The following is a 25,180-nucleotide window of genomic DNA, read 5'->3' on the forward strand; positions in this document are numbered from 1 at the left end:
TCCAGAGAAGACAGTGACTGTAATCATCTTGCCTTGAGAGTAAGACCTATCAAGAATGAAGGAATTGAGGTCACAACTGAAAGAATGGAAAACTGAGGAGAGATATGATAACTCTCAGTGTATATAAAAGAATACTACAAAGAGGATTTAGACAATCTCCTCTGTACAGGGCCTTAAGTTACAATGAGGAATATTCAGGTTATATTTTAGGGAAACCTTTGTACTAATAAAGATATTTGAGCTGTGGAATAGATAGTCCCAGCGGGTGTGTTGGTTAGCGCTGGAATTAGGCCTTGCCAGCAGATGCATGGAGCCCTTCTGCTCATGAAAGGAGCACGCAAAATAAAGAAAAAATGTAAGAACAAATAAAAAAAAAATTGATAACTCAGGGAAAAAGAAATTCTGTGAGAACTAAAATATGTAGAATCCTTTGGCTCAGACAGATGATTGGGAGACATTGCGGAGCCTGGATGTGTGTACTGTACATTTTAGACCACACCGACTCACCTTTTAGGTTTCTGGCCTTTACATACAAACCAGTCTTTGTTGTAGTATTCCTACAGTAGGGAATGAATGTGCACACGCAAAAGCACTTGCATGGTGTCTAGAATATCACAGCTGTTCTTCACTTGAACACAAACGTACCTGAACTGTAATAGTTTCCCACACTTCAGTTAGACTCCCAATAGGCTTCATTGTCGTGTTTAAAAAATAAATTACCCTTTTTTTCAAAGGGCTGGCTTCTGCTCACTGACTGACTGTGTTTCAGAGAAAGAAGTAGATAAAATAGTTGCATTCTTCCCTTATTTTGTAAAGCTTCTATTGTTTGGAAATGCAGTGCAGATGTTTATTTGTTTGCCTTATTATAGAATGCCTGTGTTTGAAGGTAAATTCACATCTATTTTTATTATTCATGTAATTTTTAAAGGTATTTGAATGTGAACCATGTTCTACAGCTGGGTGGTGTAAAAGAACTCTTACCATATTCCTACCCACAACTGCTACACAAACACTTTTCTGGTTGTTTGCGCAATTTCATCGTGGATACTCAGGTAAGACAAGTGTAACATTTTGCTTTAGCAAAGGAGAAAACTTCTTTATTAAATTTTTTTGAGATTTTGTATTATACCTGAAGCTTTTGCATCCATTGATCTATTCAATGCCCATATGCGTCAGTGTAAAATAAAAGAAAATTCTGGATTTTTCTGTCATGATTAGAATAACTACCTTGAAAAGTTATTTCTCAATTACAAACAGATGTATTTGAGAGGCAGAAACTGTGTCTTTGGTTATCTCCTACTTCATGCAGCTATCTTCCAAGCTTCTTTGTGCATTCAAGGAACTTCTGAATGGCAGTTGCACAATGATATATTTATGTCAGCTGTCTGCTTTGTTAGTGTTCTGGTTTTGTTAGTGAGGGGGGCCTAAGGTGGTAGCTTCTGTAGGAAACTGCTAGAAGTTGCTCCCCTTTGTTCAGTGGACTCGGCCGGGCCTAGGGCGGACCCGCTGCTGGCCAAGGCCAAGCCAATTGGTAGCAGAATGTCCCGTGATAACGCCTCTGCGATAACGTATTTAAGTAGGGGAAAACAGGAAAAAGAGGGGAGAAGATGTGAAGCAGCTGAGCGGGGGGCAGAGAGGGGGAGGCGCGAGCCTCATGGGCCTTGCAGGCCTCACCCTCTGGCCTCCCTCCGGGCAGCCGACTGGGCCCAACTCGGCCCGGCCCGGCTGCAAGAAGTGGAGAGGAGATGAGAAGTGAATAAGATGTAAAAAGGATCCTGAGAGGCGTCTGCCAGCCTGTTGTGAGGAACGGCTGCAGACGCCAAGGTCAGTTCAGAAGGAGGGGGAGGAGTAATATGGCTCCTGGCCAAGATTCCTCTGCAACTCGTGGTGAAGACCATGGTGGAGCAGGTTGTCCCCCTGCAGCCCATGGAGGTCCACGGAGGGGCAGAGATCCACCTGCAGCCCGTGGAGGACCCCGCGCCGGAGCAGGTGGAGGCCTGAAGGAGGCTGTGGCCTCTAGAGGGACTGCACCCCGTGGAAGAGATGACCCACGCCGGAGCAGTTTCACGAAGGACTGTGGCCCGTGGGAGGGACCCCACGCTGGAGCAGAGGAGGAATGCGAGGAGTTCTTCCCCTGACGATGATACAGCGGCGTAAAACAACGCGTGATGAACTGACCGCGACCCCCATTCCCTTTTCCCCCCCCGTGCCGCTCGGGAGGGGAAGGTAGTAGAGATAATGTTAAGCCCGGGAAGAGGGAGGGGTGGGGGGAGGTTATCTTGTTCCCTGTCTCATTCTCCTGCTAATTTTAGAAATAAATGAATAGTTTTCCCCAAGTCGAGTCTGTTTTGCCCGTGACGGTAACTTTAAGGATTTCTCCCCGTCCTTATCTCAAACCTTGAGCTGTTTTTTCTTATATCATCTCCTCCTATTCTCTCGGAGGGTGGGGGGAGCGAGAGACAGACTGCGTAGTCTGGTCCTGATCAGGGCTGAACTACGACAGTTAGGAAATATTAGGGGTTTTTCTGCTTTCCTAGTCAGTTGAGTTTATTCAAAGGCAAAATATGGTCTTGATTAAAAGTTGAAATCTGAATGTCAAAAAGCAAACTTGGCATCTTAAGCAATGCAGATGAAGAAGAGACTGTTATGTGGTAAAGGTATTTCTGTTTTAAAATTAAGTATAAGTGTTTCTTAAATAATATTTTGGTATCATACAATTTTCTCTTGCAGGTATATGACCTTCAGTCTCCTGCAGAGTCCCTGAATAGCTTCCCTGGCTGCACACTTACAGATGGGAGCTGTGAGACCATGGGGTCTTCTTCCTGTGGTATTCATGGGAGGTGTCGTGGAGACTGGGGCTCATTTGCTTGCCATTGTTTGCCAGGTTACTACGGCTATCGATGTGATAAAGGTGAAGTCTGTTTTTCTGTTCCATTATTGATAGGCTGCTAAATTTTACAGTACAAGAAACGTAAAATATTTGCAGGTAGTGATTGCTGAGGTGGTTTCTGATATTTATGTTGTGTAAAGTCATGTTTCAGTGTAGTTGCCTGCAATTTTTAACAATTTCTTTTCTAATTGCCTTCGAGAAATTACTTTATCAGTATCAGATCATTTCTTTAGTACTGAAGGTGTTTGTGCAATAACTGTATAATGGAGACTGCATGACAGAACAATTGTGAACAAAATTGTTTGTTCTCGTCACAGTTTTTTGAATTTGCATCTGTTTACACTTTCAGAAATATATAATAACCTAAGACTTAAATGTGAGTGTGTCAGTACCACTTACTGTGCAGAATTAGAACAATGCAGCTGGAATTAGAATTTGCTGCTCTGTTGGTGTCTGGAGAGACTCCATTGGCTTAAGGATCTATGCTTTCATTATAGCAGGATCTTTCCTTTATCCCTCATAGAGCTGAAGTTTGCAGCAAAAAGAGAATTGTAAAATGGCAGGTTGTGAAACTTGGCTGTGGTACTTAATGTTTTGTCTGCAGTCTCTTCTTTGTCTTGGTCAGAGCTTCTGCTTTCCTCTGTCATCCTGTGTGAGGAATCATTCGCAGGATGAAGTCAGGAGGGAGATCACCTCTTTACAGAGGAAGATGAAGTGGGAGAGTGACTGAGGAAGCTGTGGAAATAGGCAAAGGGACAGGTCCCAAAAGACAAGTTGTTTCGTGGGTCCATGCTGTGCATTACAATTTTTTAATTTTATTTTCAATGCTTATTATGAAGGTAGTGGAAACAATAATGCTTTGCTCTCCCTACAGAATGTTTTAAAGGTCTTAATCCTGTCTTTTTAGTTGCCAAGGAATACACATTTGGGCCAGGGAGTCACATTCGCTATCAGCTTCCCGTCAGCGTGCCTGCCCGTAGGACGCTGTTTGAAGCCATGATTAGGACACGGCAGCCTGACAGTGTCATTGTGAGCATGTTGTCTCGAAGTAAGGATGAACACATCACGCTACAGGTGAGCCAGGCAGGCCAGTTAAATCAATGCCAGTGAATATCTAGCCCAGAGGAACATTAGCTTAAGAGTTGGAAACAGAACTGAAAACGTTATGCTAAGCACAAAAGCTTTCATTTTCATGGACACTTACATATCTAATTTTTCACTTAAGATACTGACACACAACCCTGGCATCCCAGTGGATTTCAAAAGAATTTATTGTCAGTTGCAGAGAAATACAGTTTGCTATACAGAATAGGATGAGTAGTGGGTCTGCCCTGGTGTCCTTTTCAGCCGTGGTCATGAGTGGACAATTCTGCGTAGTGCAGACCCTGCCAAGAAAGTTGCCTGTAGCAGTTCTAATGATGTCACTCTCCAAATATCAACCTGTTCATTTTATACCTACCACTGAACGAGTCGCCTCTCCAGCCAAGTAGGTTTGAGCTGTCAGTGTAGAAGTGATACACCAGTTTCTCAACTATTTGAAGAACCCCATAAATTTGTCCAAGAAAGAAGCAGGGTAAAATTACTCCAAGTGAATTACATACTACTGTGAGTACAGTGCTACCAGTATTAGGGTGTCTAGTCCAGTGGCACCTGAGGTATCTGTATATTACACTGTATGTGCAGTGTAAACATACCCTAAATTTAAACAAATGCTTTAAGATTGATGATTACTTATAAGTCTTAGTTCAAGGAATGTGACAGTTACAGGTCAATATAGAATGTCAGGTGATGACTTTTCTTTTCTTTCTTACTACTTTGTTAATTATCCACAAGGTTGTTCAGGGATTCTTAGTGGTCTCATATAATCTGGGTGATGGAGACTATTCTGTAAGCCTTCCCTCCTACCACATTGATAATGGTGAATGGCATCATATCACACTGGAGAGAAATGAAAATGAATTTACTCTTCGCCTTTATGAAGGAGGTGGGAAGAGAGAAATTCTGAAAGCAGCAGGAGTGTACAAAGAGATTGTGATTGACCCCAGCAGCTTGGTCCTTGGCAACACCTACCCATTAAATCAAAAGAAGAGTTTTCAAGGTGAGGTATTCCTGATCTCATTGCTCTCAATACAGACCTGTAAAAATGAAGGTTTATTGGTACTATGTGGGCATATCGCGAGAAGCTTTCTTGTTTATGTAGAGCCCAAAGTAAACAGATTTCTTGGATAACACTTTGCAAAAGGAAAACATAAAATGTTCTGACTAGGAAAAAGATAAAGGAAAGAATTATGTGAAAATACTGTTAGCTACTGGACTTGGAACAAAGATGGTAACCTCTTCACACAACTGTATGTGCAGTATTTGTAACTGGAGATCCACAAGCTTCTCCCAGGTGGGCTGGATGGCTCGTTGCATTAGATACACAGAACTGGCTCATTGCGTGGTCCTGTCCAGTCCATGCAGCAGCTGTCCTGCCCTGCCAAATACACCTGGCCCTGTGCCGACAGGAGAATTTCCATTTTATACGTGCATTGCATAACACACAGCAAACTCTGGGCTATTACCGTTATGCACTGCCTTTGTATTATTGGATTTTACAGTCACTCAGTTGAAGCATTAACTGAAATTAGAAATGGTTTATTGATTTAGATTTAAACATTAAAATTTTGACAACTAAGTGGACAAAGTCATGACGTCTGTTAAAAAAAATCCCAACATTTTTAGCCTGGAAATTGAATAGTTACAGAAAGGAGAAATATAGAGAAGTGCAAGGTTGAGATATCCGTAACAGCTTTTTACTCTCTCCTTAGCTCGCAGGTCACCCTTTCCGTAAAATCACAGTGTAAGTACTGCACAGTTACGCAGCACATCCTCTCTTCTGACGAGGAAGACACACACCATTACTTGGTTAAATGCACCTGGTGTCTGTCTACTACGTCTCTCTCCTATGCTTTTCCCCTCTTTAGCCAGATCCTAGTAAATCCAGTTGAAAGAAGGTAGTAATGTTTTCACCAGATAAAACTATTTCAGTGAGCAACACAAAGTGCGAGGAGAAAACATATAAAATAGAAGAAAATGGAATAATATATAAATAAATCAGAATTAAATAGAATAAGAACTTAAAACTTAAGTGTATCACAAATTATTTAGAAAAAGAATGTTTTCTGTTGTTTCACTAGAAGTATTGCAATAACTACAGTTTATGCTGAGAACTAAGGACCGTATTTTGAATTTTTATTTATGGAAGTAATAGTATTTGTTTTTAGGTGATTAAAGAAGTCAAATGGTTACATGAAGATGGTTTTGATTAGGACAATTAATGTTGCTGTTAAACAGCTGAAACATTGAGAGCTTTGAAGGTATAAAACGTACTTAATTCATCAAGGTATGCACTTTTATGCTGAGGCATCTCATGCATGCAAAAGATCTCATCTCATGCATACATCTTCAGTGTAGAATTTCCATCAGTGACCCAAGGCTGTTCTGCGATAATTTGTAGTTTGCTCTTCTATAAAGTTAAGCTGTTAACTACAATTAAAAATCAACCAAACACAATTTATACTGTACACATTGAGGAATATAACAGATTTTCCACATAGAACAGGTTTTCCACAATATTTGGACTTTCCTGTTGAAAACAAAATGAAGGGGTACATGTTCCACTGTGGAACACAAGCAGAGAGGGGCCTGCAGCAGCACTTGGTTCTTGTGGAAAACACTGGGAATCTTGATGAAAACTTTAACAAATTCAGTCAAAAAATGGAGAACAATGCTTTGAAAGTTTAGACAAATTCAATCCTAGATTTAAACTTTGGTAGCTCGGGTCCTTTGTTAAACAGAAACTGCCAAATCTTACAGCTGCTTCAAATCTTTCTTGCTGGACGGCTTTTGAAACAATGTCTTTGTGCCTTGCCTCAGGATGTATGAAGGATGTCAGATTTAATAACTACAGGATCCCTCTGGATACTCACGTGAAGGAGCTGGTGTCAGTATTAAGTGCCCAAGGAATCAAAGAAGGCTGTTCTTCAGAGGCTTGTAGGAATAACCCTTGTAACCGGGAATTTATTTGTATTGATCTGTGGATGATGCACGAATGCAGGTAATTGGTGGAAATAAAAGCACAAACCCCTCCAGATTTGGGTGGGAAACGGTGTGGATGCTGAAGAAGCATGCAACTTGAAGGCTGCCACTGGCAATCTCATCAAAGCTGTTGAAACACAGTGAAACCGCGAAGCTGGATGCCTGCATCAGGTTACTCAGAGAACACTTGGTTTAGGTTCTACCCTTAGCTGATGTGAATTAGCATGTCTCCATTGATTATGTAAAAATTTCATTTGCCTGGCTTAATTGAGAATTTTTAAAGAATAGCAGCAAGTCCAGACTGTTTGTGACCCCGGAAAACCAGGAAAAGAGGGTGGGTTAGCCTGAACGGAGTGGAACACCAGCATGGGTAGCTGTCTTGTGAAGTGCGTGCTGTGCCGTGTAGATGCGCTTTCTTTTGCTGGTGTCTGAGTTCTTACACTGTCTTCAGCTGTGACCTCTGTTCCCTTACAGGCCACTCAAGTTGGATTAACAGCACCGCATCATTAAGCTCAGAGTTCTTGTGTGTGGCTGGGGCTGAGGTTAGGAGAACATTAATTCAAGTTAGTTGTGCTGTGAAAATGTACACTTTAAGGATTATTGACTGCCACTGCCCACAAAAACAGAGTTTTCTAGAGAGGCATTTTTCCTGGAAATTCACTGTGATGGAAACACAAAGAACATAGCATAGCTTGTCCTGCCTAGACAGAACTGCAGACCCTGATCCAGCTATTTTCCACATGGGCAGTTGTGCAGAAGCCAGTGGGCTACCTGAGTTCTGAAAGCTCCAGACCTGAGGGTTTAAAGCGGTGGAGCCCAGTGTTGTTTGACTACTTTAGAAAAGACTACAATCGTAATCAGATTCTAAGTCACTTCCTTCTAGTGGCTGCTTCAGAAACTGTATATAGAGTGTCGTCAAAGACTGTTTGAAGTCTTAAGTGCTGTCTTTCATGCCTCCTTTTCTCAAAGTTAAACGGTTTCATTTTGCCTTCATCTTTTCAGTTGCCCTCCGGGACACGTGATCATGGAGAATGCCACTGGCAGACAGTGTATCTACACTGCGTGCGCTGAAAGGCCCTGTAACCGTGGTACCTGCCTCTCGCAGTCACCAACCGAGTTCCGATGTCACTGCCCCAATGGCTTTACTGGACGTTACTGTGAAATCACGCTGGCGATCTTTCACAAGGATACAGGCCTGAGCTTCAGTTCCGTGTTTGCCATCTGCATTTGCTTTTTGGCGCTGTTAGGTAGTTATGGCAACTACGTCTTGTATTACCTCTGGTGAACTCATTTGTCCATCGTGTCCTAAATAGTCGTCATCTCATCCTCCTGCTGAAAACCTCAGTCTCCTAATGGAGACTTTACTCTGCCTTCATTCCTTTGCCATGGTCTCAGCTCCATCAGTAACATCATCCTCATGTGCATATATTGCTAAGTGAACGAACGTCAGTGAGCTATGGACAGTCTTTCAATTTTATTTCCTGCACATTGTCACTTCCTTGCTAAGGAACTGTTCAGATGCATAATTGGAAGTAAATTCGATTGAACAGCAAGAAATTGCTACTAGATAAGTGTTGCTAAAAATACTGCTGAGTGTGGAACAGACTTCTCATTGTAGGAGAATACACCTGGTCAGAGCGGAGCAGTCTCTTGCATCTTACTGGTTGTGGCACAACTCCTAGCAGCTGATTTTGGCCTCCTCTGCCATTTTCAGGCTTAGGCATTGGATCTCAAAAAGAAGAGAAAAGATAAAGAAGGATCTTGGTAGTGAGGAACAATCATGTCTTTGAGTCCTTCTTGTTTGTTCAAATTTCACGAAAGTTTGCCTGAGTAAGGACATAGGACTTTTCACATGGCTTGCAGTGTTAATTAAGTTTCATTCAGAAGTCGTAAGAGTGTGAAAATGTATTGTGGCCTGTTTTGCATCCATCTGTAGCCACCTGGAATACCTGAATTTTCCCCAGCTCTGCTAGATAGTATGTTTGCCATGCAAATATGAACAGCAAATAACACGGGACGCTAACTGGTTTCACAGCTTTTGCAATCCCAGTTAGGTGAACTTGGCAGAGGTCATTATGTTAAGAGGAGGGGGTTGCGGTGTCAGAGCAGGTTTGCTGTGAGCTGACTTTGTGCTGCTGCCAGGGTGGCTTCGCACTGGTTCAGTATCACATGGACCTTCCCCACCCCTCCTGCCAGGAGGAGACTTCAGCTCATTTTGTTCCTTTAAAGACACAGTGATACTTTGGAGCTTGCAACTACTCTAACACCAGCAGCATGGAGCAAAAAAACAATTGGCTTCATAGAGTGCTTAGTGGCAGCTCAGGGTTGCAAGATCCTGAGCAGAAAATCAGGCAGGAGCTGACACTGTCACTATCTGTATGGAGGAGAGACTGTCTTCAGTGGGGGTACTCCTGGTTTACCCTCTTCTTACACTCTTGGAACGTGGGCTGTATTCATTTTAAGCATTGGTTTTTTGTTAGCAGTCAAAGTAAAAGAAGATGAGAGATGCAGAACATACAAAAGACTTACTGAGTATCTCAAAAGCAGCCCAGCTAAAAAATTATTTTGCCAAGAAGTTACTATGTGTGAAAATCTGCGTGACATGTTTCTGTAAACTTGGGGGTTGGAGGGAGGAAAGGTAACCATTCATCTCAAACGCATTGATTCAGCTTGAAGGGTGTAGCTGCACAGCACAGCGCAGGGCGCAGACCTCCATGCGCACCAGTTTCAGTCCCAGGGTCATCTGGTCGTGTTGCTCTGCAGAACTGCGCTCTGCTGTGTAGATATTCTGCAAGAGATTCTCGTCTCTTTAATTCACTATAGTGTTAGGTTTTGGTATCCAACGGTTTGAGGTCTTACTATGAGCTTTTATCAATTTGTATAGAGTTGGTAACAGTGGTACGCAAGCTTCTATTGACATAATGTTCAGTATCTGATGTTGAAGCTTTACAGCTGTCAGTGTGTAAAATGCACCTAAGCATTTAAGAAAAATGTTTAAATTCATGGATGCTAAGGCAAAATGTGCCTGATTTTTTTTTTTTCTAGTAAAATGTCTAAGTCATTTCCTCTTTTGTCTTGTGTCTTCTTGTGCTTCATTTCTGTGTCATTGTATCTGTCACTGTCAACACCCTGTTACTGAAGTGCTGCCCCTTTGTAGACATTTTCTCTCACAACGCTGAACTCGGTACTAAAATAGACAGGTCTCTGAACACCACTTGGGTGATGCTGCTCTTCAGTTACGTGTGCTTATAACAACTTCAAAGTTGTACTTTAAAGGGTGTTTTAAAATGCTCTCTAAAGGTCTTTTCTTCTGTCTTTGATGTTCACTTGTAACTACATGGAAGAGTGCAAAAATCAAACATTTGCTGAGAAACACAGAACGACAGCCTTGCTGGCTGTGACTGGAGACCAGTGCTGCAGTACTCGTATAGAGCGGGTGTAGACGACTGCTGAGGCATCCCACAGCACGTCTGTACAGAAATGTTTTGTTTGGTTTTGAATGATGTTCTGTTTTGCTCCTGTGTGTTCACACAGCTCTGTTCAGTGCTGTATTCTTGTGGGCTCGTTGGAACAGTCACAAAGGTCTGAACGGAGGAGTTTACCACGTGTCTGCGCATCATGAGGATTTGGAGGACATCAGAGAAAATATCCTCAACTACAATGAAGAAGGGGGTGGGGAACAAGACCAAGTAAGCTGCTTTGTGTTACATTACAGCTAAGAGGGGACTGGTGACTCACTGTGCTAATGAAAATGTATTTTATGCTTTTCATTTATAACTGAGGACCTTAGCCTTTGTTCTGCTGATTCATTACTGTAATTGGTAGATTAATTATTTGCAAGGTTACCTACACAAGGGTGCATGTTTCTTAGGCGGAGATAAGTGGCTATCAATTTTTACTTTGTCTTAACGGAAGTGATCCCACGTGCATATGTAAAAATACTTGTAGAGTGAGTTCAGGAGTGAATAACTAACAGCTGATGGTTTGGTTTCATGGCTCAGGAGCTGCTGAGGTTCTCAGGGGTAGTTACTGCTGTAGCACTGAGGGCTTGAAAGAGCCTGATGTGAGCTGTTTGTTATGGACAGTCTCTTCCTGGAGACTGTTCCTAACAGCACTTACTCAAACCTGATTCTTGTTAAGAAACTGAGGTACTGCATTTGTGCCTCTTCAGCCCTAAAGCACACGGTGGCTGTGGAAGAACCGTTCTGCATTTTTCTGTTTCGGGGAGAAATACACTAGTGAACACAAGCCCTGTTTGCACTTCCAGTAGACCAGATGATACCCAAACCAGATACTACTAACATTTCTGCCAGCTGTTTCAAGGATTTCCACATGTCAGTTTAAGCCAGAACTTTGAAAGAAAACTACAAATATTATAGATGAGTAATTGAAATAGATTATTTGCTGACCGCCAGACATTTGCTGTGTTTTTAAAAAAGGTAAGGAAGTTCATGGGTGCCTTTTGAAACTGTTCATGGACTCAAAAGGTGGTGTGACTCTGCAGAGGTAATAATAGTCAGGGCACTAACGTAGTGGATCAAAAAAAGGCTGTGATTAAAAAAAAAAAATTAAATGTGACCTGTCACAAAATTCCAAGTATCTTCACGAATTTTTAGTTGTAAAATACAAGACTGTTTTACAAGGCCACCTTAGAAAATATTCTTACTTGTAGAGTATCCTTAATTTCTTGATGAATTAGTGTGAACATAGCAAATACAAGGACATCTTCTGTGTGGTAACACAGACAGCTATACGCATAAATCCTGTTTTCCTTAATAAGATTAACTTCTTCTGCAATGTTTTGCAGTTCTGCCCCAAGAAGGTCTGTAGATTGAGGAGATCAACGGTTACTGTACGACATGTTCAATTACTTTAGGAGAGTTTTTAAAATACACTCCTTATTTTAAGCAGTGGAATCAAATTAGTGACTTGGTGATCTCTATCTGAGGCTGTTACTCTGTCTTGAAGAAATGCGGCTTGGCGTGAAGCCTCTATGGCTTCTGCGTACTGTTCCTAAATTACTCAAATTTTACCATTGCTGAGATTGCAGCTAAAACTTTCCAGTATCCTTTTTACTACCTAATTGTTTGTCTAGATTAAAAAAAAAAAAAGTAAAAAAAAAAATACCCAGAATTACAATACCTTAATTGTATTCTAATATTACCTTAACAAAAGGATCATGAGCAATTGAACAAGAGTTTTGTCTTTGCAGTGTTAGCAGAGGGTAGGACTATGGGGACAAGAGAGGGGGAGTTTCTGCACCTGAAATAAATAAAACTATCCCTCTGAGAAATTAGGGGTTCCTAAAAGTTGTAGCAGCTGAGTGCCCTGTTGAGTATATGCTTAACACAACTAACCACCAGATGTTGGAGCTAGAGGCAAGGATGGACTTGGGTTTGTAGACTGCCAGCCAAGAATGGTGTGTGGTCAGAAGTGTGCCATTTTAATGAACAACTGACAGCAGTGAAGGGCGATTTTAATATCACCCAGGTCAGTGAAGGGATGATCCTTAAATCTGTATTTGGACAGACTCCCAGTTGTGTTTCCCATTAAGTCTGAACTACTAATGCAGAAAAATTTCTTTTAACATGCTATTTGTGAATATCCTTTCTCACCTTTGTTGCCAGGCTTGGTATCAGTGTTTAATGATGTAAAATATTCAGATCTTTATTTCAGAACAAAAATTGGGGCATTTCTGTCATTTTTGTTTAGCTTCTAATATGAAATGATAACTGATTTTGAACTGAACTGTGGTAGTGCAGGCTGCACAGGCGTTCCTCATGCATTCTCATCTGCTCAGTGGGTTTTGGCGTTTTTAGGCACATTGTAGATGGCAGAGTTGGTTGAACAAGCCAGTCCTTCACGTGTTCACAATAAACGAACTGCCTCAGGACTGTTCCATCTTTATTTCCCCTAGAACGTGAAATTTTGGGACCTACAGAGAATGTTAATTTAACATGAATGATTTCTCACGCCAGGATGCATACAACATGACAGAACTGCAGATGTCTATTCAAACCAGCCCAGCCTGTTCCCTCCACAAGAAGAAAGAAAACCCAACAAAACTGAACAGTTTCCTTCATGATTCATCCCCAAGAATGCGGGAGCAGACCAAACCATCAGCAACTCCAGAAACCTCTTTTACTGGCACAGACTTTGGTCAGCGCTTGTCAGATGCCGTCAGAGAAGCTGACCGACACCCCCAGGCTGTGCCCCAAGACTCGCTGCAGGTGTTCCGCACCGAAGGAGGAGGCTCGGTCGCTAGCAGTCTGAGTACCCCGAGCTCCTCTGGGCTGGGGGAGGGTTTAGTGTATGACGACATTAAGGAGTGGGGACCAAAGTTTGAGAAACTGAGTGAACTGTACTCACAGGTAGATGCAGAAGATCTGTAGATTACGAAGTCTACTATTTTCAGAGTTTTGGAAGCAAGGGTGAAGGACAGGTTTTTTTTTGTGCTCTTGCTATGGACTACACCTGCCCCTTTTTTTATTTGCTGTTATGAGAGGCAGTCAGATTCCCACTAATGAGACACAATTTGCATCTAACCAAAAAGTTTAGTAGCAGGAGCTACTCTTGGGACATCCTAGACATTCATGTTTGGGGATATAAACTTATTGGAAAGAATAAAGGGAGAACTTGGTGTACTTAGTCATCACATACAGTGTTTAAGAAATAAATAGATTTTGTCACTGAGGTAAATAGAGGACTCTTTGAGAGATCCTATGTACATAAGGCTCCATAAAATTAATTTTGATTTTTTTTTTTTTTTAATTGAGACCACTTGTATATATAAATGGAGTCAAGTGCGGCAAGAACACAATCTTATTTTGTGCTGGTTCTTTATATATTCTATTTAAATTATGTATGTATCAGCTGATAATATGAAGATACCATTAAGATAATTTTTTCATTAAAACGAAACATAGAACAATGTATTGTAAAATACATTAAAACTGTTTTATTACAGTTGCATCAGTAGCTTGTTTTGGGAGGTCTAGCTTTTATTTTTACATATATATTTAAAAACCCATAAACAAATGGGTCAATGCAGTCTGTAGGCAAGATTAATCTGCACATTTCCCAAAAGAGAAGTTTTCACAAACTATCTTATTCTTGCATGCGTTTGTGACACATTTTGGAAGACCTTGAGCACACAATCAGCTACTGGTTACACACTGAGATGATGGGGGAAGAGCTAAATGCTGTTTTATCCATGCCTAATAGTTGTGATTCACAGATGGCGCATAGTCTATGAGTATGTAATCTTACTGATACATTTATCTGTGAGGAAACACAGGCTAAAATATCTTGCGATGTTCACAAGTCAGCTATGTCAGATTCTGTACTTCATGCTGATAGCAGTCACAAATGGATATGGAAATGAAGTCAATATGTATAATGCACAAAAAATCTATTCCTCCCCCAAACAGCAGGAATTTTGTTTGCGTACTTTGTGTTCCTTCCATAGCTATGGATATGCTCTCATTTTGGCTGGTTTTAATTTAATTTAGCTTGGGGCAAGTCCTTGGGGCAAGGACTGTCTACTTGCTTGTTGAAGTGTCATGCGTATCTGAGGCACAATGTAAGTAATAAATAAGCCTTCTGTAGATGATGTCTCTTCCTTGAATATATTTAAGGTTGACTAAAGCTTGGACTCTACTGAATTATTTCTCTCTCAGCTTTGATCAGATACTTTCACAGACAGGAGTCACACACACTGTTTTGTCTGAAAAGCTGAGGGAAGCAGCAGTTGCTTTTCAGTGATGCATGGCCTCAAGCTGTGTTGCATGCTCAGAAGATGTTACCATTTCTGAGTTTTCCCAAGTAGGGCCACGGATGGGTGCTTTTCTCAGATATCCAAGTGGTTTTTGCAACAGACAGACAATTAGCCTAAGGAGGAGGAAATCCTTAACTTTACATTCCACAGAATTACTCAAGTTGTGTTACCCATTTGCAGATCTTGGGTGCTGAGCTGACATGTAGGATGCACACTGTGATCCTGAACGTTCACAGTGTGCAACAGGACACAGACCAGTTCAGAAGGTAGGTGGTCAAAACATCTCCAGGCTTGACAGGCAGGACAAACTGTAAGACACTAATACATCTCAAAACACTCCAGTTAGTTTCCTTCTTTTCGCTCCCCAGCCTGTGATCTTAATTCAAGCCCACATCTCCTGTTACCATTCCCAAACAGGCAGCTTGGAAGCCAACCTGAAGTTGCTGCTCTGCTACAGCTTCTTTCCCTAGGACAGCTATGGCACTAATTTGTAAACTAATGTAAACAATAATCACCACCACAACCTCCGAGCTGCTTGTGTGCTTGCAGTTAACCGTACGTTTTACAGAATATACAGGATAAAACAAAAGGTCAGTGACCATCTTAAAACTGCTGGAGGAGCTTGTGCAGGTACAATCTCAGCGACAGGACATACTCATTTGCAGCTGTCATGCTCTATTAAAACCTGCTTTTCTTCTTTCTAGGGATTACTAATTAGTTCACTTAATTTATCTGTTTTAATTTGCATGCTGCTCTTCTAATTACTGTGCAATTTCTGAAATAACATCTTCACTTGTCCCACACACAGACACATACTAATATTTCAGTACCTCTCCAAGAAAGCTTATCACAGTACAGCACTGCCATCGCTCAAGAACAGACAGCTGGCTCAACAGCAGAAAGCTTTGCTGTGGTGAGGGGGGAAGAAGAAAAATTGAATATACAAAAATCACTGGGTCCCTAGGTAGTGGGATTTTCAGTAATCTGGTACTTCTACTAATCTTCTTGCATGTTCTTTACAGACTTTAAACATGTAGTAAGAACATTTTATTTAGTATAAAATAGTTGTAAAGGTCTGGAATTTAAATAATCATGTGGATATTAGTATTTAATCTGTCTGCTGTCAGCCGCATTAATCTCTGTGATTCTTCCCCTTTTAAAATAACATTCCAAGTACATAACATGGAGCCAAGCCCCGCGAAAGCTGATTGTCCTTCGGTCTGAACCTACTGGCCGGTACCAGCAGGTTTAGAAGGCGAACTGTGGCTGTAGAAGGAGCAGGATTAGGAGAGTACAAGAAAGTTGAGCATTTTCTTAATTGCAGAAATTATAAAAACCACGGCCGTTTCCCGGGGATTTAGAGAAACAGTTTGCATCATGCTAACTGTTGGTGAAGGAGAAGGTTTTGAGAACCCTGGTTCTCCAGAACCCCAAATCCCCTCTGTACAAGCATACCACAATTATGACCACATTCCATTAATTAAAATAATCTTACAGAAGTCCTGTCTGTACCTAATTAATATCCATGACAAAGCTCACTTCAAGAGCAGTCCCACACGTGAGGCCAGGACCGCACTCCGGCACCACAGATGAGACAGAGCCACGCTGGGCAGCTGTGCACACAGTGCTGCACAGCCCGCTCCCCCCGCCACAACAACGCCTGGCCTTTTAAAGCTTACCTGTAGCAGGACATCTCCAGTCAAATAAAGCACTTGATACAAGTAATTTTTCTCTCCCCCCCAAAAAAATGTACATTGCTTTTCATTGAGCAGGAATACTAAAGCTTGAGATACAATGTGGAAACAAGCAGATCCCTCTTGGTCCAAGCAAATGAGATTTACTTAAAGGGAGTAACTGCCTCAGTTGCCTGACCTTGCTAAAGCATATGGGGTGATGACTGGTAAAAATCATGGCTCATACACCGTTCACTTGTAACAGAGAAATGAAGTCCAGCAAGCTGTTAAACACAAAGACGATTCAAAAAGTCAGGGATACATGCAATGTAACAAGCCTGAGAAAAGTCAAAACTTCCTGCTGAAAAATACTTTGCTTTCCTCCATATGGACTGAAACAAAGCCCTAACCGCACATTTCTCAATCCATCCCAACATAAAAACAACAAAAAAAGTTATTTTCAAATGACACAATTTATTTAGTATACAATAGTCATTACATCTCTTTACAACAACATCTTATAAACTATGTTAGATCTCACCGGCAGAACACTGAAACAAGAAATGAAAACATACTTATGGATCTCAAAGGCTTTTCTGCCCTAAGAACATTCCAGTTAGTCAATAACATTTTGTCCCTGTCATCTAAAAGAAGTAATTCATACCAAAATTCCTCTGATAATGTGTAGCTTTGAAGTCCTTGCAGACAACTGGTCGTGTACACAAGTAGTCATGATGGTGCCACTCCCCTTGCTAGTTGTTTGTAAGACTTCAGTAAACGCGTTGCCACGAGGGTTGTCCCTGGTGTGGATCACGCTTACTACAATGACACAATGATGCCAACCACTTGGAAATGAGGTTTGTCAGGATGATGTAGTTCAGGAATAGGTAAAAGGATTTAAAAAAAAAAAAAGGCACATTTTTTATGCAGTGAATATAGATCATGGGAAATAGAGAAAATAATTATCAGGCAACTAAAACACCACCTACCTCCTAGAAGTCTCCGACTCCTACGTCCCATCTCACCACCAGCCCCGCACCTGGGCCACACTGACGGCTCATCACTGCTCAGCCTTCCCCAGCATGCTCTGCTCTGCGGGGCAAGCCTTTAAACCAGGGCAGGGAAGCTGCTGCTCCCTCTTTCTGGGTGCTGTGGTGATGCGTGTCTTTCCTCTGAGCTGGTAAGTGGTTCTGCTCCTTGGCATTTTCTATTTTACTGTTTTAAGGAGATTGGTCTTCTGAACACTGTACTACATAGTCACTGAAATACGCCCTTTCCTTTAGTATTAAATCTTTCTGATACAAGAATTGTTTACAACTGCCACAAGCTACCTAGGCTTTAAAGACTAAGCTGCAAGAGTGAAGCCGTCTCCAAAATACCTTGTATCTAAAACATCAACTTTCTGGTGTGCTACTGTGGGGGATGTTTGGTTCCAAGAGGAAACGATGTTACTGTGGTGGTTCTGGATCATAACAGCCACTCTGCTTTATGCTTTCCCAAGACCAATGGTAGCTCAGGATCTATTTAAAAAATCCCAACAAAACACAACAAACAAAACCAAAACAAAACAAATTAGCACTTGGTAGTTTCTATGAAAGGGTTAAATTTCTCCTTTAGCAACACTAGACACTGTTTTTGAAAAAAGTCTATCTAAAAATGATTACTGTTACAGTCAGGACTTCTTAGTCTCAGCTGTCACCTACAAGTAAACTCTGAAAATGACAGGGTACCACTGGACCTTGGAATCTCTCAGCTCAATCAGAGGAGAGTTACTGCACCTTTAAAGAAAGATAGATACAACCACATTTTAAAGACAACGCAGCCTAAACGTACTTTACCTTACTTGTGCTTTTCAATTTCAGTAAGGCACTCATTGAGGAATTCACTGACCCATGCTTTCAGCAAGAACAGCCATGCATCATTACGGGCCTAATTAAAGTTTTAATACTGATTAAAAATGTTTTATTATTGTATTATGTTAAACTGCAGTGGTCTCCAACCTCATTAAGGGATACAGGCTAGAAATTACTCAGGAGTTTCAGCTGCTCAGTTTAACACCCTGGCTACTGTCAATGTTTGATTTAAACACGGTCTGATTAAAGCACACTTCCCTTTTGTGTTAGCATGAAAGTGCAGAAAGATGTTGAACATTGTTTAATGAGTATTTACTGAATATAAAATTGTTTGAGCATGTGACAACCATCTCCATCTCTTCAGTAATTTACCGTAGTACCACTGGAAAGGGAAAACATTTAAATCATTTGGAATGGGAACACAGCTCAGTTGTGAAAGCTAATCTCATTACACATCTTGATTAAATTAAATGTGGAGTTTGCTATCAGTAGGGCTTTAAGTTTCCCATCATTAGAAATTAATTGCAGTGGTAATTATTGTAACTGAGTTATTTGCACAGGCCACAAACACCCTTATAGGTGTTCAAATGTTAATTCAACATTGGCCTAGAGGCACTTGATTATTACAATTTGGTTTTTCATAAGAAACAAATGACTCTAGTGGATGTCTAATTAAAGTTGGAGAGTACTGTTAGATTTTCAATCAGATTTAATCTCTAATTTCAACACAAAACCAAAGCAGCACTAAACCACAGCAAAAGTGTTATCTATGTAGCACTTAGAAAGTCAATACAATTCACAAAGTTCTAACTGGTAAAAAGACAAAGGGTACAAACAAATCACAAAATTCTCAGGGTTGAAGCCTGTCTTCACTTCATCTTCCAAGTCAATTGAAAATAACTGTAGTCTGTCTTTTAGGATGAAGAGCAAGGATACAATGGTTTTGTGCTAACCTATGTAGCTTTGTGTCTAAAATAACACAAAGCAAAGCTGTAATACCTGAACATATTTTAAATACCTAAGTTTCCTGCTCATTTTAGAGATGAATTTTTCTTCTGTAAGGTTGGCAGTGTCCAATTTTGATATCCTACTGGAATTCACATGGGGAGAAAAAGGATCCCCTGTAGTTCAGAAAGCAAATACAGAAAACAGTGTTGTGAGAATCCAAGCTGAGAAATTTGTTCTCTTGTTTGTTCTGAGCATTTTATGAGGATACAAACATGCAACATGTATCAAGCATGCTCCAACCTTCATTCTCATTAGAAATATGTAACACTTGATCACTAAATGTTTAATGTTATAAAACAGTACGTTTTTGTATCACTAAAAATGCTGGACAGTGATTATAGTTTTACTCTTCAAACTTGTTTTCCGATTCTGCACTCACTGGTTTTGCAATCACACTCACAAGCTTGGGAAACTCCTATCCGCATACATTCCCAAATAATTCAAAAAAGAGGCACTGAAAGAGCACAAGGGTCTGTCGAAGAGGATAAGATTGGAAGAAAAAAACCCCTCAATTTCTGTGACTGTTTTAGGGATTCACAAAGATAATGGATACTCAGTATAGGAGTAGCGTGGCCTGCATTGAATTTCTATCATTTCATAGTAAAAATCCAAACTGCTGAGCAGAACGTCAAAGGCTGGCTATTCTGCAGTGGACATGCTGGCTGCTCGTTTTGTGTATCTTCCCAACAGTTAAAACTGGAAAACAGTTATACGCTAGGTATTCAGAAGGTCAGAGTTCATAGTCAAAATGGTCCCTGCTAGCAATTATTTATGAACCTATGAAAATTTTGGCAACATCAAGAATGCTATCAAAACTAAACTGTCTTAAAAAAAAAAAAAAAAGAATCCCAGTAACTAAACAAGAAATCATCAATGTAAAATGTCTTAAAATGTAACATGTTTGCAAACTTCTGCATTTTCTAATGTGGTCCTAGCAGTAAAATACTGAACTTGAAGCTGTGGTTGGAAATGTTATTTATGCTTAGCAAGTTTGTAAACATGGAATGTTTTGTTTTGAAACACTCTGGTGAAATGTACAGTATAAGAAGGCAGGTTTTTTTTAACTTCCTCACAGAAGCGAGGATACAACGAAGGTTTCAAATCAGGTTCATTCTCTCCCAAACCATCCATGATCTGTAATGAAATTGAAGAGATTTGTGAAACATCTTTAGCCAGTTCATAGTTACAGGCAATAACAAGCCAAAAACAACCCCGCCAATACATTCAGAGGGTCAGGCTGACCAGATTTGTTAACGGTGACTGTATGAAACAAGCAACACGACGAAAATAATGTTAAAGCAGTAAGATTTATAGTACTGTCGCCATTATGGATAAAGCTGATTTGTCAGAAGTAAACATCTGCTTGGGGTTATGCGCTCTGCTGTGGCTCCATGCTAGCCCCAGAAACACTTGAGAACTGCCCTGACACAATGGAGTAACACAACCGCCCGCTGGTCCTGCGGGAACTGAAGCTATGAAGTGATTTACACTCTGAAAGGGAACTATTTGTGTGTTGCTAACCTGAAGCTCATCAGGAAGTGATTACTTATTTTGCCTCCTTTTTTAATTATCAAATACCATTAAAAGCAAGCAGCGTTCAATTTGGTGATTTTGAGAAAGTCTAAAGGCTCCATTAGATTTTACTTCCCGCACTCACGATGAAGCAGAAATAACCCAAGGTACTTCAATGGTAACTGTATTTAAAAAAGAAGTTAAGTAGAATGTATTTTCTTTATAAATGTTGTGTATAATACTTACATGGCCATTAGCTACATCAAGTAGGTCACGTAATCGACAGCCTCTACTGTGTCTTCTTTCGTAACAAATGCTGTCTTCTAGGATCACGTAGTCTGTGCCAAAGGAGCGCAGTATTCTGTAAACATCTTCAGGAGATGTCTTGGCATAGATCTGATAAATCTATAGAAGAAGAAGAAAACTAAGCTGTAAGACACATTACATTACCATTATTTCTTTGTTTGCTCTTTCATGATTTATCTTGAACCAGAGAAAGAAATAAGATCGATAATCCATGTGATTTGAATCAAGTATTTTAAAAAAATAAAGACTATATTCAGTAGCCACTTAGAGTACAATAGTACTGCTGCTGACTACAAAAACACTGGATGCTGCTGTCTGCGCAAAGGCATTGGAAGAAGCCTGTAAAACTTCCAGAATGTCTGAAATATAGGAAAAGATAGTTTAAAGCAATCTCCCCAGCTTTGTGTGGAGTTTCTCAAGGTGGTTTCTATAAAAAAAACTTTGTGTTAGTCTGGGCACTGAAAGGAGTATCAGGCAAATTAGGAAATGCTCCACGTGAGTTTAACAGCCCAGCCGGGCAGCAGCATCTATTAATGCCACCAGCACCCAGACCAGTTCACGCAGGGCTAGCTTGAGCACCTAGGTGCAGTTATTTGGACATACACCAGCTGCCAGAAGTCAGTTCACAGAAGAAGTTAAATTCTGGAACTGTATCTGAAAATAAGTTAGTTCAACAAGTAAAGCACGTAATGTTATTTGCAATGTGCCATTAGAGATAGCAAGTTTTCTGGAATAGAGTGACTGATACGGATAAGAATTAGCTTAACCAGAATACTCTTACCTGTTTTGTTCTCTCTCTCAGGTGCTTATCCTCGTAATGGGGATGATTAGTTAAGGTCCGTCCAGTGCAGAGTTTAACTCCTGCTAATAGCTGCATGCTCCCAGCAAACACTGCTGTGTTTGGAGTGTTTGACCTAAACAAACGTTGATAAGTTTGAGGAGGTCTCTGTAGGGGCATTTTTGCATTGCTTGTTACAGATCAGAAGGAAAAAAAAGACTGAAAAAATATTTTTTTGCCTCTATTTAGGGAGCAAACTGTTCAAGCAACTGTGTTTTCTTCAAATATGAAGCAGATAAATCACAAGAATACTCTCTAACTGCAAATAAAAAATTTACTATATGCTATAAGGAAAATTAGGGAAAACACGATCCCGAAAATTTCAAATTACTTTGATATTTCCTATATTTCCTGGGTTTATATAGCCTCTGAATATTTGTAAATTTCTAATTATTTTAATATTTCTAATTCTCCTAATTCTTTTAGTATTTCAAAAAACTTATTGTGACTTAGATTTGTGTCTGATACATAAGTTACTCTATATAAAATGGATTATTTATCTGAATGCTAAAACTTCTTGTTACTGATGCCAGATAGAAATGCTGTCAATTATTGGTACTGTGATGTCATCTGAAACTCAAAGCCAATGCCTAGAATTGTTACCTAAATAACAGTCTTCATAGCTCAAGATTGTTTAAATACCCACAATGAAAAAAAGGTTTTTTGCTCACCTTCTCCCTCAGCACGTTTACAATATAAAATACATGTAAAGGCACAGCAGAAGGGCATAGCAAAAAGATAAAGCAAAAATGCCAAGCGACAGAGACTACTATAATTAGGCTAATTAAAAATGGCCATAGTATGCTGAAGAGTTTTCCATCACTTAGTAGGCATATAACCATGAAAAGTTCTATGAAGGCTAAAACAAGAGAAAGAAGCGTACATTAAACCAAGTAAAATGAAATTAGGAATGTGAACAGTTGCCTAACATCCAGACGCATGCACATATGGCACCTGCAGTCATCAAATAACTGTGACACTTTGGGGTGCGCTTTAGGGAGCCTTTTGAAACTGCAGCTATAATTCAGTCTTCGTTAAGCTTCATGATCGGCTTGAAAATGTCATGAGATGTATTAAATTTTACTGTCACTTTTCAAGAGATTATGCCCAGCAAATGAATTAATAATTACAAACCCTTCCTAAAAATTCTTGCACTGGTACATAAATCTCATCAAGGAGAGACAGAGATAGTATTTTTAATAGGCTAGTTTAACTTTACTGATAGACTAGTTTTTCAGCAGTTTATAAAACCAGTTTCATTTTAAAGTCTGAAAATACTTCATCTCTTTTATCAATTTCTTTTTTACTTAAAATATTCAAAGCCACAATTGTCATGAAGTAAATGTTTCATTAAAACAAATGAATTAGTCTTAGAATTGAATATTATGCAGATGTAATGGCGCTGACAGGCTGTCAGCTAGGACTCATCCCTGAATCTGCAGGAAAGCACAAGTCTCTAGACCAAGCTGAAAAGAACCCGGACTAGATTCACAGAGGGACTCGGTAGAGCTTAGATAGATTCCTAAATGAAAGTTAAGATTCTCAAAGCAGCTTCAAAATGTTTCTGTGCTTTTGCTTGGGCTGGGACACTTCTAGCGTGAGAAGTCTGTTACTGCATTTGTTTGAGATTAGTACAAATTTTACAATGTACTTCTCTCCTGGCCTGGCCTTATCAAAGCAATCCTGAGGAGCCCAACGTAATGCAAACTTGCAGAATCAGACTTTCTTAAAAAAAATAAGAATAAAAATAAAATAAAAAAACCAAACAAAACAAAACCCCCCCCCCAACAAGTACCAAAGGCAAAACCAGAAGCAAGCAAAAATGAAACACTCCCAAGAAACAGCCCGCAGCCTCTTTTCTTACAGAAGCAAGCAAGAGGAAATGGTGACAGTGCCCTTTTCCCACAACTTACTGATAAAAATGCTTGTCAAAAACGTAGAGGATGTGGGCTTCAACTCCTCCTTGTTGTAAAAGCATGCGCTCTTGCCCAGAAGGGGTGAAACAGAGCTCGGTACATTCTTTATTTATCAAGTATTAAGAGTTTTGCCAGCACTTCCTCCTCTTCCTATGCCTTAAAAGCCCTCCAGTGACCCTCGCTTGCTTTTCAAAAACTACCGTACGTGCCCTGGTTCTGGATGGAGTTCAAAATCAGGTATTCCAGGTGAAGGCAGTTGTTTCCCTGAGACTCAGATTTACATGTTTGGAGTCCTAGAAAATGACACACCTTAAGATATATCACTGTCCACATTTTACTGGGGCCAGCTCAGATGGTTCCCAGACCAACATGTCCAGAGCAGAGCTACTGGAGGCACTCTTCTCCCACGCTTTACTGGCAGTACCAGGAGCACAAACCTGGCACTGGATTTCACTGCTGTGGACGCACACCTGGAAGCTAGGAGGGGACACTGAGCTTCCCGCAATCTCTGCCCTCCTTAATTACTTAAAGAACTTCAGCTGGTGGCTGTTACCGAGCATTTATCTTGGGAAACAGCCACTAGAGGGAGAAATGACAATTAACAAATATTTTTCAGGAACAGGATGATTTCTACATTTCATGCGAGCCTCTCTCTAATACTGCTACCTGAGTCAGACACTAACTGCTGTGGTCTGTATCCAAGGCAGCTAATGTGCTTCAAACCACTGAGTGACACTTCTCTATTACAGAAAAACGAAGCAATTTTTACAAACGTCTGAAGAAATGATGTATAAAATGAAAGGATAATTTGTTTTTATAGCTTTCTGCCAAGCTCCATACCACACTACCCAACCCGCAAACAATTTATTCTGTACGAAATGTCACTAAATAATGACGAGGACTTACAGGTCAAACTGATTTACATTATATAATTTAAATGTCATTCCAATCAGACCTGATGGCATTTTGAACAAATAATCTCATTTATTTTTGAGGCTCTAAGCTTTCAACAAGTTAATTACAGCTGAACTAATGGGTAAACTAAAGCACTATAATGTATCCTATGAAGCTTTTCTTTACCTATACATAAGAATTTAGAGAATTATATAAATACTGAAGAATAACTCACTAAAAATAAGAGTTTTACAGGAACTACAGGTCTATACCTAACTTGCACAGACTCTCAAAGTGGTAGTAATTATTTCTCTTTATTAAGCTGCTAAATAATTATTGTGAGTTGATTTTAAGGAAGCCCTACAGAAATGGCCAATGTTGCAATTCTAGGTTACATCCTTAGAAATACAATGGTTATAATAATAAAGGTACT

General features: G+C 40.2%; 2 protein-coding genes across 5 annotated transcripts in view; one reads left to right on the forward strand and one right to left on the reverse strand.

Moving 5' to 3' along the window:
- The window catches only part of LOC104486731 (neural-cadherin), a 66,673-nt gene extending 51,697 nt beyond the window's left edge, over positions 1 to 14,976 (forward strand). The window contains exons 26-33 of the mRNA XM_086758031.1: positions 929 to 1,052; positions 2,731 to 2,911; positions 3,798 to 3,964; positions 4,724 to 4,988; positions 6,809 to 6,989; positions 7,973 to 8,217; positions 10,505 to 10,659; positions 12,949 to 14,976. Coding sequence (XP_086614157.1) covers positions 929 to 1,052; positions 2,731 to 2,911; positions 3,798 to 3,964; positions 4,724 to 4,988; positions 6,809 to 6,989; positions 7,973 to 8,217; positions 10,505 to 10,659; positions 12,949 to 13,362 — 1,732 coding nt within the window. The 3' untranslated portion in view covers positions 13,363 to 14,976. The remainder of the gene's footprint in view (positions 1 to 928; positions 1,053 to 2,730; positions 2,912 to 3,797; positions 3,965 to 4,723; positions 4,989 to 6,808; positions 6,990 to 7,972; positions 8,218 to 10,504; positions 10,660 to 12,948) is intronic.
- A 1,900-nt stretch (positions 14,977 to 16,876) lies between these two features.
- DPY19L3 (dpy-19 like C-mannosyltransferase 3) overlaps positions 16,877 to 25,180 on the reverse strand; it is a 35,329-nt gene continuing 27,025 nt past the window's right edge. For all 4 annotated transcript variants that reach the window (XM_086758062.1, XM_086758061.1, XM_086758063.1 and 1 more), the window contains 3 exons: positions 21,881 to 22,013; positions 21,040 to 21,198; positions 16,877 to 20,415 (listed from right to left, as the gene is read on the reverse strand). In XM_086758062.1, the coding sequence (XP_086614188.1) occupies positions 20,254 to 20,415; positions 21,040 to 21,198; positions 21,881 to 22,013 (454 nt within the window). In that variant the 3' untranslated portion in view covers positions 16,877 to 20,253. The remainder of the gene's footprint in view (positions 20,416 to 21,039; positions 21,199 to 21,880; positions 22,014 to 25,180) is intronic.

The sequence above is a fragment of the Chlamydotis macqueenii genome, chromosome 13 (genome assembly GCF_036417535.1).
Source record: "Chlamydotis macqueenii isolate bChlMac1 chromosome 13, bChlMac1.mat, whole genome shotgun sequence".
NCBI lineage: Eukaryota > Metazoa > Chordata > Aves > Otidiformes > Otididae > Chlamydotis > Chlamydotis macqueenii.